The sequence below is a fragment of the Phaethon aethereus genome, assembly GCF_964289735.1.
Source record: "Phaethon aethereus genome assembly, chromosome: 8".
Classification (NCBI taxonomy): Eukaryota; Metazoa; Chordata; class Aves; order Phaethontiformes; family Phaethontidae; genus Phaethon; species Phaethon aethereus.
The window spans coordinates 7,778,684-7,793,002 of NC_138584.1; the positions used below are offsets into that span (position 1 = coordinate 7,778,684).

The window sequence follows — 14,319 nt, forward strand, 5'->3', positions numbered from 1 at the left end:
TAGGTGGAGGTGCTAAGGGTGCTGCACCAGCTGGTTTTCAATGTGTGTCCTCGGCTGCTTTTCAATGGGTGGGGTAGAACCAAAATCTATTTTGGTTTCCTGATCATTCACGTTGTTGCTGTTGCCTCTCATGTCACAAAGCTGAGAAAAGCTTAGTGATTACTGTGGGAATTGAAGAGGTATAAAGATCTTGCCTTCAAAGACTAAAGCTTCACTCTTTCCAGGCTTCCCAGACCCAGCCTCCCACGTGGGGAGGGACACGGGCTCCTGACAGCACAGTGCGGGTGGCTGACGCTTGCCTTTGCCTGCAGCAGAGGCTGTAGATGGAGATTCCAGACGGCACGTGTCAGCAGCTCCCCCAGGAGCAAGGCTTATCCCCGGCCAGTTTACAATTACTCACATTTGGCCAGCTTCAAATCTAAAGAAAATGTCCCACTGAAGTACTCTATCTCAGTGGACTTGGAAACTTAAGAGGAAGAAACAGCACTTCCTTGTAATGCAAAATAGCATTTAACTCTTCAGAGTTGGTTGTTGATGATTCAGTTGCATGCAAACTGAGGACCTATTTCTTTGGTCTCGTCATGTGCTTCATCAGAGAAGACACAGACCGGAACACTCAGGTAGCGAATGCTCAAAGGGCATCCAGCTTTACTGCTGAGCCGGGCGTAGAGTTATGGCAAGTTTTTGTTCTATAGAGCATATTCTGACCTCAGGTGTAAAGACCTACTCATAAGGCCATTTATTTGGCATCTTAAATAACTTTACTGCTCAGCAGCATTGCAGAGCATCTGTCCTCAGCGGAAGGTCAGACAAATCCCAGGGAAACTCTACCTGGCCTTTGTATCTCCCTCTCCTCTCCCTGGCTGTTCCTTGCGCTCTTCGCTCCTTCAGAGTCCCTTTGTGTTTCCAGGCCATGGACTGGACTTTATATTTTTGGACTTCCAGGTTAGGAAGGGCAGGATAGCCGTGCAGGGAAGCTAAGGGGAGGGCTAAGCCTTTCCCCGTGGGATCTCTGGGCAAGGACTGACGCTAAGGAGGAGATGAAGGGAAGGAGCTGGGCAGAGCGGAGAGGCCTGGGGCTGTGGGCAGGTATGAAACTGCCTGGGCCAGGCTGGACCAGATGCATCCTGCCTGGAGCTGGGTGGACGGGGCCTGCTGAATCCATCGAAGGCCAAGGATCTGCCTAGGTGATCCACTGGGTTCCAGGTGTGGCTGAGGTGAATGTGGCAGTCTGTGCCCGTTCCCACCTGGCATGATGGCTGGGTAGTTGACATTTGCACTTTTCCTAACCCAGAGCTGGTTTTGAGAGTCTGAATTTGGGAAGAGTATTTTTTTTTTTAAATACTTCTCCTTGAGGGAACAGGTGCAGCAGAAACTGTGCTTTCTTGTAGCCTCTACCATGACACGCATTAACAACAGGCACCAGGCAGGCTACATTTGATTTACTTTTGATTTATACTCAAGCCTTGCCCTACCGATGGACTCTGTGAATCGGCTTTGGATGGCAGCGTTACAATGGCATTAGCCCGGTGCAAGACGGGCCACCCCGCTCGCTGAGCAGCTTTCTGAAGAAGAAAAAAACGTCATCTTGACTGTGAGCATCTGGCTACTCTGTGCTCCCTGTGAGACTGGAGCACGGGCTCTAAACTTCCACAGGTTTCCTCTAATTAAAACCAAAACGAGATGTAGTCATCACCATGACAACAACAGCAACATTTAACACTTGGCGAGAGCCGTAACAAAGCACCGGAGGTGTTGGGGACTCCGCCGGGGGTTGCTCATTTCCGAGAAAGCCCAAGGAGCGCACGGCAAGCGCCCGCTCGCTGGAGGGAGATGCTGGTGCTCAACAGGATGGGGTAAATCAAGCAGAAAGTTGCACTTCTGCAGCATTGGCTTTCCAAATGAGAAAAGCTTCATAACAACCCAAGTAATGCCAAATGCATCCCTGCGAGGTGGGGCTGGAGCAGGTGTGTGCATCGCTTCCCTCCCACAGCGCAGGCTCTGCTCCCCGGGGTGGCCGGAGCAGGGCTGGACTGCTGAGGGACAGTCCCAAGATGGGAGCAGGGAAAGGGAAAGCACTGGGGAAGTCCTCCCAGAACAGGGCTGGCCGGTCCTGGCCTGGCCTCCCGCGGGTCTTCTTTGCTGGGAGCGGCCTCTGTTGCAGTGTGTGCGGTGCCGGACAGACGGCCGCTGGACAGACGGCCGCCAGACAGGACCTCACTGCGTCCCACCGCTGTCGCAGCAGCCTGGCATCTCCCCAGCCGGTGGCTGCGCCCACAGGGGTCTGTGCTGAGCTCCATCCCTCTGGCTCGGGGTCTGGCCCTGTGGCGAGGCCAGATCCACCTCTGGGAGGGGGTTAGAGAGGGGAGGAAGGCGTCTTGCCTCCTCACACCCTCCTTCTCCTAAAGGATTTAGAGTAACGTGGTGCCTGGCAGCATCATGAGGCTATTCTGGCATCAGCAACCAGTGGGGAGCATGTGAATCGGGCTCTGCACCGCGCCCATCCCAGGCACCCTTGTGCTCAGTCCTGTGGGTCCAGCAGTACCCACCGCCCCATGCGCTGCCGCCCTGCCCACAGCGACACTCACCCGGCCCCCTTCCCCCCCCCCAGCCTTCCCGTCAGTCCCTGTTGCACACTGAGGTCCCTGGGGCTGGGGACCTCCATGGGCATGCTGTGTGGCACACCGTGGGGCACTTCTCAGCCAGATGTGCATTTCCACGTGGCATTTCTGCCCAGGGGATGCACCACCATCCCCCCCACCCCCCCCTGCATCGCCCTCAAATGCAGATATGGGTCTGCGTGGCTGCAGCACACACCGCTCTGCTTGCCTGCACCCCGAGCTGCTGCACGGGCCGGCCGGTCTGCGGGCTTCAGCTCCTCCCTTCGCCAAACCAAGCAGGTCAGGTCTGGAAACAGATGCTGAGGGTAACGCACACAGATGTGGTCCTTGCTGCTGTGCGAGGGGCTTTATTGGGGTGGTCACATTCCCCCAGGGCTGTCCCCTGGCAAGGGCCTTTGTGCTGCTCACAGCAGAGGCCCCCCCCAGGCCAAGGCTACATGAGGAACCTGGAGAGGTCCTCCTTGATTTCAGCCTCATCCCATGGCCCGTGGATGTTGTCCTTGAGCAGCTGAAGGCGGATGAGGCAGTAAGGGCAGAGGCAGGAGACGGCAAGCAGCAGCGAGGCGAAGAGCACGGCGCCCACGCTGGAGATGGTGGCCAGCCCCGCCAGCGCCGCCAGCGCAAAGAGCACCGTCACCCCGACATAGCATCGGGGTGTCTGGGCTTTCAGTTTCTTCTGCAGCATGGGCCAGAGGGCAAAGATCTGCATGGCGAAGGTGACCATAACGAAGGCGTGGAGGGAGCGAGGCAGGCGGGAGGCCAGGCACACTGAGGCAAAGATGGCCATGTTGAGGGACAGCGTGCTGGAGACGATGGCGGCGTTGGCGCCGTAGTCGAAGAAGATGAGGTGGCCGAGGAGCATGAGGGCCGACATGGCATAGATGGTGTCTGTGCTGATGGACTCTGTCAGAGTCTTCAGCACCGGTGAGAAACCGTAGGTGAAGGCAGCAAACACCAACATGCTCTTCAGGTCGGCCCAACGCGTCCGCCCGCTCTCCCGCCGCCCGGCCCCGCTGTCCACGGCATCGAAGAGGACATAGCCGAGCAGGGAGGAGACCAGGGCCGTCCCGAAAAGCCCCTGCGGGCTCAGCATCCCGGCGTCCATGTACCACCAGGTGACGACGAAGACGCAGACGCTGCACAGCTGCTGCACCACCGCTCCCGACTGGAAGACGACGGCCCGGTACCGGTACCGGCGGGCACGCACGTTCTTCCGCAGCTCCTCCAGGAACCGCTGGTCCACGTAGTTATCGGGGAAGGGCTGCCGCTCGTACAGCACCTTCTGCCACCGCCGCCCGGGGACCGGCTCCATCTCCCCGGGGCCGGGGGAGAGGCTCCGCCGCCGCACGCGCGCCCGCGGCCCCACCTCCGCCAGGCCCCGGTGGCGGCGCAAGGGACGCCGGGACGCTCGGGGCTGCCACCTGCCGGCGGAGCCCCCGGGAAAGGGCGCCGGGACAGGCGGGAGGGAGAGGTCGCGCTGCGCCGCGGGAGGTGCCCGGCCGGGCGTCCGGCGCCGTGCTGGGGCCTGCGAGGGTTCCCGCGGGGCTGCGCCCCCCTCTCCCTGCAAGCGGGCTGTGCCCTGCAGCCGGCTTTGGGGGGGTCGGGGAGACCCCGGCTCCGTGCCCGCACCTGGGCATCCTGAGTGCCGCAGCCCTTATCCCGCACGCAGGCTGATGCCCCCCCACCATGGCCAAGGGGTCTCCCAGGGGACCCTCCTGCGGCCGCAGCCGCCGTCCTTAAGCAGCCGTCAGGAAGGGCACACAGCCGGTGGGATTTGGTCTGGACCCTTCTGGGCTTGGACACCCCCGTGCGTGTCCGGCCTCGCTGCCCGGCCAGCGACCCCAGCCTGTGTCGCAAGCCCCGCTCCCCGTCCCGGCCCAGCCAGGCACCTGCTTTTCTGGCCAAACCAGGCTGCAGCACCCTTGTCGGGGAATGTGGGTGTGATGCTACGAGCACGGGTCGCCTTTCCCCTGCAGCTCCTGCCGGCTCGCAGCTCCGTGCTGCCCTGCTCCCCCAGCCTGCCGGCGCCCTCGGGAAGCGGAGCGGGAGGAGGAAAGGGAGAAGTCGCGGCTGAGCAGGGACCGAGAGGTGCAGCTCTACGGGGACACCCATCTCCTGCGCTGCCCATCCCCTCGCCAAAGGGACCGAGCTAGCGTGCAGCGAGGGGGCTGGGGAACAAAAAGGGACGAGGGGAAGTTTTGCAGAGGCAAGAGGCTTTTTCCCTAAGCGTGTGTGTGTTTGTGCTCAGGTCAGAGCCCTCCCAGCCCCGGAGAGGTGCTCGCTGCGGAGGAGCTGCTTACTTTGGCCTCACCTGAGAGGCCTCAGCCTGGGGTAGAGCAGCCCCGAACACTGCCCCGTTTGTGTTTCGGGAAGGGGCATTCGTGGCCATCCTGTCATGGCAGGAGAAGGCGAAAGAAATGACGGTTGTTTCCCCCCCCAGCCCTCACATGTTCCCCTTCGCATGGGCAGGAGCCAGCCAGCGCCTGCCGCAGGGGACTCTCCAAGCGGGACCCCACCTCTTCCAGGTACGTGCAGAGCAGCAGGTAACCCCCACACTGCTGGCGTGCCTTCGGGGGGGCCTCCAGCAGAGCCACCCCGCGGTGACATCTACAAAGTGCCACCTCCCAACCTCGTATCATTGCACTTGTTCTGCAGGGTCCATGCAGGTACCCCATGCCAAGGGGTGAAGCCGGCAGCCTCCAAGCCGGGATGGAGCTGGACTCAGTTTGATCTGCCCTACCTAAAAGTCCCCATCCCTGCGCTCTGCACGGGGCCACACGTGTGCCTCTGTGCGCACAAGCCGGTGCCCACAGGGACAGGGAGTGCTGCCAGCTCCTGCGATTGCTGGCATTGCCTGGAAGCCCAGGGCCTGGGAACTCGAGATTGTGAACGAAATGTTGTTCTCCCAAAGTCACAGGGTAAAACTGGGGCGTGCAAGAGAAAAGCTGGGAAGGCAGCGCGGCCCTCCTGCTCCCCTGAGACGTGCCACCATGGTGGAGGGATGCCACCTCCCATGGGCACGGGCAGGGCAGCACTCCGCTCTCGCTGCAAGCGTACGTAACACTGACGCTCTGAGGACCAGGAACAGTGGGCTGGGCTGGGGCACGATGCTGCCTTGAAGTGGTCAGGTCCATCTGGAAACGTCAACAGAGGAGCAAGAATAGAGGCAAGGGGTGCTTCTTGCACCCCTTGAAAACTCCTCTGCTGTGGGCCACCAAAGTCCCCCTTGGAGGCAGGGAAAACTGGGAGAGCGCTGCTTTTTGGTGACTTGCAGCATCCCCAAGCCGTGCCGGGCGATGCCACCCATGGCGGCGGCAAGGTGAAGCCCCTCTGGGAGCTGCCAGCACACCAGCTGTGGCCCTGCTGCGGGGTGCCCAGCCACCGAATGGGGGGATCACCCTGGGGCTGGCTCTGCACCCTTGGCAGTGCCGAGACCCACTGGGCCGGGCGCACACTCGGTGCTTGGGAGACCCAAACGGGCTCCGGCGCGAAGCAGCTGGCACCGGGGCTGCCGCGCTGGGTCCCAGCAGGAGGGGACGGTGCGTGCTCTGCGAACGTACCGCCCTCAGTCCGAAGGGCAGCTCGGCCCTGCCCGGGTGGCCCAGACTTTGCCTGCAGCGGGATGACTCACCTGCCTGCACTACAGTCCTAGCGAGACCCACCGTGGGACCGGCCACGTCACCGTCCGTCTCTGCCCGTCAGAGGGGAACGTGCACCGTGGAGTCGACCCTCAGCCCTCCTGGGGCTACGTGGCCGGCAGGGCTCTCTTGGAGAGGATGAGCAGTAGCTAAGGTCAAGGATGCAAAACCCCTTTGAGAGCATCTTAATTCCCGCTCCGGATTCCATGCAACAAGACCTCCCTCACCTCACAATTAGGTGTCCCCAAGAGCTATTGACTTCTGGGGAGGTTGTGAGATGGCACGTGCTGTGAGACCCTCTGCTGAAATGCGGGAATGAGGACTTTTTAGTTTCTGCCAGGCTCGAAATGTTTGAATAAGCTGCTAAAGCTGTTTGGAAGGAAGGCTGGAAAAGGTGACAGGCTGGGACTGAAATAGCTGTCACTGATCTAGGACTCCACCGGAGATATTTGGATATCAAAGTATCGAGGGCCCTGCACCCCCACTGCCGGCTCCAGGTGTGTCTGCTTGTCCTCAGGGTGGGACCATCACTTGGGCCGTAAAGCAGCAGGCTTTGTAATAACTAAAGAGCACGCCCTGCTTGGGGTTTGGGCTTGCCTGAGGCTGCATGGACAAGGGCAGATCCTGCACCTTCCGGTGTCCCTCGGCTGGGGCTCTTCCCCTGCATCCCGCCCACGTCACCCTGTGGGGACAGGGCTGTCCCAGCCCCAAGTCCGCAATGGCACCAGCAGCTTTGGAGGCCGCCTTGCGGCGCGGGCTCCGTCCTTCTCACCGTCCCTCTGCAGCGAGCGGTGCCTGCGAGGGTTGTGCTGCGTCTCCCAGATTGCTGCGACGGAGCTGGGTCCCTCCGTGGGCCTGGGGTGGTGGGACGGACAGGGCTGCCTGCGGGCACAGCTATGGACGCTCGAGCTTCGTTTTTCTGCCAAGTGATTCCCCAGCTTTCCCCTTTGACCCTGGAGCTCAACCCTTCCTCCGCAGGAATGTTTTTCAGGGGGAGGTTGGCGCAGCTCCAGCTGCTGAATTTTTCCATGCCCAGAGACTGTCTCCTGCCTTAAATGGCCCCAAAACACGGGCTGTGTCTGCTCGCCTGCAATCACCTATTTAAGGATTTTTTTGATCCAGTCCCTGGCATGGAGAGGGACAACACCAGCCCAGCACCTTGCAGCTGGATTGAGCCCTGTGGGTGGACACTGGGGCACGCGGGGCTGGTTGCCCCAGGGTCCCCCGCAGCGGTGTGCCCAGGCACGGGGGAGTCCAGTGCCGCTCCAGCTCTCCCAAGCACCTCCCTTCCCTGTGCACAGGTCAGGTTTCCTGGATTCAGGTCCGCACCCTGGTCCCAGGGGGACCTGGGCCCCTGGCAGTGTGTGAGCCAGCAGCGGCATTCCCTGCGCAGAGACGCCCTTGCCGCGGGCAGCCCGTGCCACTGAGGGTTGCTGCTCTGGAGTCGCTGCAAAACTGAGCTCCCTCAGTTCTGGCATTCTGCGGCAGCCAGCATGGATCGGTGAAGCCCTGTGGCAAAACACCATCCTCACCGCCCAGGCTGGGCTCCGGGGAGGGGAACGAGCCAGCTCACCTGGGGTCCCGGCCAGCTCCAGGGCAGTGGGTCAGTAGGGTCCTATTTTGTAGGGGAACCCCGTGAAGTGTCAAACTGTCATCTAGTGAAGGTGGTTTTGGTTTTTAATCGGCTTTTAGAAAAAAATTTCTAGGAAACTGCAGCCAAAAATTATGTCAATGATGCGCTCTGCCAGCTGCAGGGTGCTCCAAGGTGGGACAAGTCCAAACTTCAGCTGCTCACGTAAGCTCAGCTCAACCCTCAGCCATACGTGGCATGTCCCTAACACACAGACACAGGGAGGAAACCAGACCTTTGGGGTAAAAAACTAAAACCTGCCTGCAGGACCTGAGCGTGTGTTGTCATGGAAGCTGGAAGGTGAAAAATGTCCGAAATTTAGGAGTGAGGAGGGTCTTGTGGTTCACACGGGTGCCCCCGAGAGCTGGCAGAGCAGGGCTGGGGCTCCGGAACAAAGTTTTGCCGAGTGGTTTCTGACTCTGTTCCCCTTCGTTTAGCCCTGAATTGGAAGCATGGGGACGAGATGTGAAGTGCTGACCCAGCTCTGCTGCAGTCGGTGAAAAGGCATCAAGAGCTGCAGGTGGCAAAACACTGAAAAACCCAACTCCCCGGAGGGCGAAAGCAACGCACCGTTGGGAAGAGCTGGTAACCGGGGTGGTGGTTGCTGGAGCCACACGCCAGCTCTCCGGTGCCAGCTCTCCATTGCCCCAAGCCTCATCCGGCAGCCACGTCCCTCCCCTTACAGCTTTGGGACACGGGGCGAGAGGCGTGAAGGGACCCCGAGTTTCCTAACAAGGTTTTTACTGTCTGCCCAGGGGATATTTTTGTTCTTTAGCTGTGTAAGTGCAAACAAAGCCAGAAATAGATGGGGAGGGGGACACTGGGTGAAACAGTGTGTGCAAACGGGCTGGCTTTTATAGGAAGTGTAGCTGGGCAAAAATTTGGCAAGCACAGGTCAAAATCACTCCTTTAGCTTGGTGCACCACGAAAGGATCCTTCTCTGCGCTCATCTTCCCATCTGAGTAGTAAAGAAGCATGTGTTCAAACACAGCATGGCCTCAGCCTGGGAACACAGCAGTTTTGGAGGAGTTATTTGCCCCAGGAGCCCTTCCTGCCCTCTTCCCATGAACATCCACCTGGAGCTTCCAAGCAGGAGCCCATGTGCTCGGGAAGAGTGGTGCGATGTCGAGTCGAGGTGTGTTTTATGCTGCTGGGAAACCCCGGCCCACGCTGTGCTTTTCCCCGCAATATGAGCTCGTCCTACCCCAAAACACGGGGAGGAGAGTCCCCTGGGCCAGGCCCTGCAGGACGTGCATGTTCCTCTGCAAGCACGTGGGTCCCCGAGGAGTTCCGCTCCCCGCCACCAGCCACCCCCCCACCCGCCTCCCGATTTCTAAATATCTGCCAGGGAGGGGATGCAGCCAGGTGGGAATTTGGTTTATTTTAGTGCTCAGCAAAAGGGAAAGGGAAGCAGCTGAGCCCGTGGCATTCCCGGTGCGTGCCCAGCCAGCCCTTCTCATTCCTTGCCCCCCATGGCTTGCATCTGGCAGAGCAAACCAAATACATTTTCAAATGTGGAATTCCCATTTCAATTAATTTTCTTCAACTTAAGATAAAGTTTTGATTTTAAGGTTTTGAGCCACTAAAGAGTGAAATCTCTCTCCAGACACAACTGTGCTCCTCGAGAGCTGTGCGAGGGGCCTGAGCCTGCTGCGAGAGGCCCCAGCCACGTGTCCATCAGTGCATTTGGGAGCCGGGGGACCTCACCACCGCCTACCCATGCCAGATTTCAAGGCTCTTTCAGGCGGGATTGGGGCCGGCTGGCTGGAGATCAGAGCAGTCGCTCTCCTACATCAGGTCACGCAGCTCCTGCCAAGTGTCACTGCGTGCCATCGTCCCTGCCTGCCAAGAGGAGAGCCGCCAGCCGCAGATCGGCACCGTCGCACACCGCCGCGCCGGCACACACCTACACACGCCGGCACGCGTTACCCTTACAAGGCTCTGCGCAGAGCAAGCGTTTTGGTGACCCGGCCCATGGGTATCTGCAGTTTGATCGGCCGATCGCAGCCCCGCAGCCCGGTGTGGTATCCCCCGGGTTTTAATGAACGCAAAGGATGGGTGTGGGAGCGGGAATCGGTGTCCATGCAGGGGGATGTCCGGGACCCACGTCTGGGATTGCAGACACACACGGCCCCTCCCTGCAGGACAGCGTGGCAGCCCCAGCCCGGCAGAGGCGTGACGCGAGCAGAAGCGTCGGTGCAAACTCCACTGACAGTCCCTGCTGCCTCAGCCCAGGGGTGAAAACTTGCTGTAACCTGCCCCCAAAATCCTGTATCTCGGAGACAGTTAATATTGAGTGATGAAAGAGCAATTATCAGCTCAACTGGAGGCCGAGTTTCTCCTGTTTGTTTTTGCAAGGAAAACTATTATACCCCATTTTTTTGCACAGCTTGTTCCCCCTCGGTGTGAGCTGCAAAAAAAAAAATAAAAGAAATTCAGGTTTTTAAAAAAGTTTTAGACTTGTTTGCTGGATGCTCTCCTGCAAGTGGTTAACGGTTCATCTAAAGTCAGAGGAAGCTCTGAAGCAATCTTGCAATTTACAGCTTTTCCTTTACTAAATAAGAAACAGTCAGCAAATTAAACAGGAAATTGTGTCTAGAAGGAACAGAAGTTGTGTTGTCAGAACCTGCTATGAAAGATTTACTTTATTTTAACCAGTAAGGAGCCAAGATCAATAGTCAGAAGAGGAAGGAGTTTGTGCAAATTAAATCACATGTGGAAAAAAAAAAAACACTTGGGAAAACAAGAAGCCTTTGTAAAGAGTAGATAGGGATGGATGGGAGAGAAGGCTTAGCATCTGCAGCAAACAAATGCTGGAAATTGCTGAAAGACAAAGGCCCAGGTGTAACTCAGGATCAGATGTCTCTCCAGAAGTCAAACATTGCTCCACAGCCTCAGTGCCGAAATCTCTGGGAGATACTCTACAGCCCGTACAACACTCTGGGATCCATTTGAGTGTTAGAGTGTAATGGACAAGCATTGCCCCACTGCTGTTGTTCACAATCTTCTGCACCTGCACATCAACACTATATGCACAGAGAGTCCTCCCCACCCACGGGACGTAGGTATGTGCCCCTTCAGGAGACGCGGTGGCTCGAATTCAGTGCCATGGCAGGGCCTGCCCTCTGGGGGTACTGCACCAGCCTGCTTCATCTCAGGCTTTGGCCAAGAGAAAGTTGGCCAAGAGGAAGATCCTGCTGCAAACATGCAGCGCTTTTTGAGAATCCCATGCAAATATTTGCTCCCAGGTAACCCTATGTTGTGCTTTGGGTTAATTATGGGCTTTAGTTAGGAGACTGGGTAATCTGTAAATTTTTTTACCATTATACTGCTCATCTTATCAGTGGTTGAGAAACAAGCTTAGCAAGCGCCGGTATGTGAGTGTGTCAGAGGTGATGAATCGAAACCTCTGTCTGGCTGATGGCACCAGGGTCTTTAGGTGGACGCTTGTACCTGGTGGGGACTGACTCGAAGGGGCTTTTTCTCTGGGATCTTGCCTGGTCACTGTAACAATTCCCCTGAAATGATCCGTCCTCCATGACAGCTCTTTACCTGTGTTTGGTCTAAGCTGTATGTGATTAGTCCCCAGCTGGCAGTGGGACCGTAGCATGCGGGAGCTGTGCCAGTCGAGAGCAGCCGCATGGGCTGAGCAAGTGTGGCTTCACAGCCTTTTCCCCTCCTCTTGGGGAAAAGCTCTTGGTGAGGAGGCTGGAAGAATTACTGTCCCGGGACCACAACAGAAGTTGACATTGGAGATGGCTCCAGCTCTAAGCTGTGGTGTGGCCCTGAGCAAAGCACCACCTGCCAGCGCCTAGGCAAGTGCTCTGGCTGGAAGCACTTAGCAATGGGTTAATAAATGTTTACCAGCTCTTCTAGCAGACAGCTAAGCAGTTGTTTAAATTTCTAACACTTCACGGATGGGTTTCTCTATTGCTCTGGTCCTGGCCACCCGCAACGTGCAGAGTTTGCGGTGGAGGCTGTGTTGGTGGGATGGGGAAGTGCTCTCTGCCTGCTGGGTGAGGCGGCCATGGGTGAATCCTCCGGTGGAGGCAGGACAGAGGTGTTCTGCACCCAGGACACTCTGAGCATGGCCCTGCTGTGGGTCCCTGGAGGCACAGCCAGGTCCTCCACACCACATCGCTGCTTGTAACCCTGCCAAGGACGGTCAGATGCCCACACAGCCACGGATCCATGCTGCCCCTGTGCCATGTTAGCTCCGGCGCTACAAAAGACTGAAGAAACTCTCATGGCTGACTCATGCCCCACTGGTGCTACGAAGTAGCTTCTCAGTGTTTTTCAGGACTTGTGTCACTCCCATAACCGGCTGGGCTGCTCCTGTGTCATCCCTGCTCCTGGGGTGACAGGACCTGACCAGGGAGTTGAGTGATGCTGGGGCAGCCGGGCTCACCGCTCACCTGCTGGGAGAGTCGCCAGTGGGCTCTGCAGCGGGCATTTGCGCCGGGGACACAAAGCAAAGCCACTTGCTGCCAGAGCCACCCTCCTGGCCACTTTCAGCCAGGTATAATCCTTACTGTGGTTTAGCAAGCCCATTTTCCTCTGCTGGAGGTTCACATTAAATCACATGCACTTCTTCCAAAACCTGCCAGTGACTTTCACAGGGATTTTCTCCTATTCAACCTAATGAGCCATAGCCTTGCCCAGCAGCTCCAAGCCAGGCTTCTGGAAAAGTTGCAAGGTATGGGGCAGTGGGTGTGTATGGGGCAGTGGGTGCTGCTTTGCACCCTGGTTCGCTGCCCCCTGTGTTGTTATCCCCAAATTTTCCAGAGACACACAGCAGGGATCCGCCCAGGATCCTCCTGCAACAGCCCCCTCCTTGGGCACTGCAGGACAGGCTGTTTCTGTAGCAGGGCAGCCCATGGTTCGCTGGCCAGGGGCATTTAAACCCCACCCTGTGTGGAGATGAGGCACAAAGCTGGAGCTTCCCCCTTTTGCCTCTCTTCCAACATGTTGGCATGCAGGCCTGTCTGCTGTCTGCAGCATGCAGAGCTCTTGGAAGGGTGGTGGATGCCTAGTGTTAATGAAAGCACAAAATTACAGGGTGAAAAATCAAGACAAGAAGGGACACAAAGATTCTCCAGGGGTTCCCACTGCCGGCCGGGAATATTTACCCACAGCTGGCTGACTCCAGTCACGCCATCCTACAGCTTGGCAGCACCAAGCCGAGCCCTGCAGGCACCCCCTCCCGTTTGGGAGCCCTCCCAGCCAGCCATAAGGGCTGGTTTGTGGGACTGGGGCTGGAGCTCCTTTGGGGAAAAGAGCAGCTGTGGCCTGGAAAGGCCCTGCTCCTGCAAGGACTGCCATGATTCACAGCCTCCCATGGCTCCCTCCGGGCAAAGCTGTCCTTCCTTGTTCAGAGTCCTGACATGAGCACGTTTCCAGCGCGGCATGCTCGTGACTAATCCACCTGTGCCTTTCAGGGCTGTTGTAACACCCCCGCAGGCTGGGAGAGCGGTGTGCGTTGGCTGCAGCTCCTATCACACCGTGGCAGCAGGAGGCCTAATTTTTGTTAAGAGTAAGCGGAAAGAATGGTTTTCTTGGCTACTGTGGCTCAGTGTAAAGACCACCTTAACGATGGCATGCTTCAGATGGGCAGATTCAGGCCTGGCTATCTGCAAAATCCCTAAAATTTTATAATAACTGGGGTGTTTTTCTACCAGTCTGCCCAACTGTGCCAGTACCAGGGAAGGCACCTCCCTTCTGTCCCACATCTGGAGTGGGTACCCACAGCTGCTGAGATCACACTTAAGAGCTGCCTGGCCTGGATTCCTCCTGAGCATCTACCAGAAGCACTGCCCCAGCCATTGGAGGGAAGGCAGCGCCAGGGAGGGAAATGGGGAAGGCCTGTGCAGGGAGCCGTGGGGCTAGGGGTAGAAGCTAGGCCAGCAGGGCTTGGCCAGGCTGCCAGGTCCCGGGCACAGCTCCAAGGAAAGCACTCCCTGAGCGGGCCTCAGGATGCGCTGGGCCGGCTGCTAGGCAAACGCTGGCTTGGTTCTTATTCCTACAATGAATAAATACGTACAGAAACAACTTAAACACTTCTCTGGCACCCCTTGCGCCTATAAACACGAGCCAGGCTGCTAGCGGCTGAAGCCTAAGCCTGCGCCCGACTGTCCCTCACGGGCCACCTCACGCCGTCTGCAAAATGGCCGACAGCAACCCGCGCGTGGCAGCAGACCCCGCCGCACTGCCCTCCCCCCGGAACTACAGCTCCCAGCAGCCCCCGCGCGCCCCGCCCCGTCTGCTGAGAAATGGACTTCCCCGCCCACTCCGCGACTTCCCCCTCCCCCCCGGGGGCCTTACACAACACCAATCATCGCTCGGCTTTGTGTGGCAGCCGGCAGAGAAGCCTGATAAAAAATTAAAAAAAAAAAACCCTGTCTTGTCGGAGCGCCGTTCCTTAAAATGACCC

The 14,319-nt window shown here is 58.1% G+C and overlaps 1 protein-coding gene across 1 annotated transcript; it reads right to left on the reverse strand.

Annotated features, from left to right (window-relative positions):
• Positions 1 to 3,054: 3,054 nt before the first annotated feature.
• Positions 3,055 to 4,126, reverse strand: PIGC (phosphatidylinositol glycan anchor biosynthesis class C; the record flags this gene model as incomplete). Its single annotated transcript, XM_082002615.1, has 1 exon — positions 3,055 to 4,126. Exon 1 carries the CDS (start codon positions 3,931 to 3,933, stop codon positions 3,055 to 3,057), a length of 879 nt encoding a protein of 292 aa, XP_081858741.1. The 5' UTR covers positions 3,934 to 4,126.
• Between the last annotated feature and the right edge of the window lie 10,193 nt (positions 4,127 to 14,319).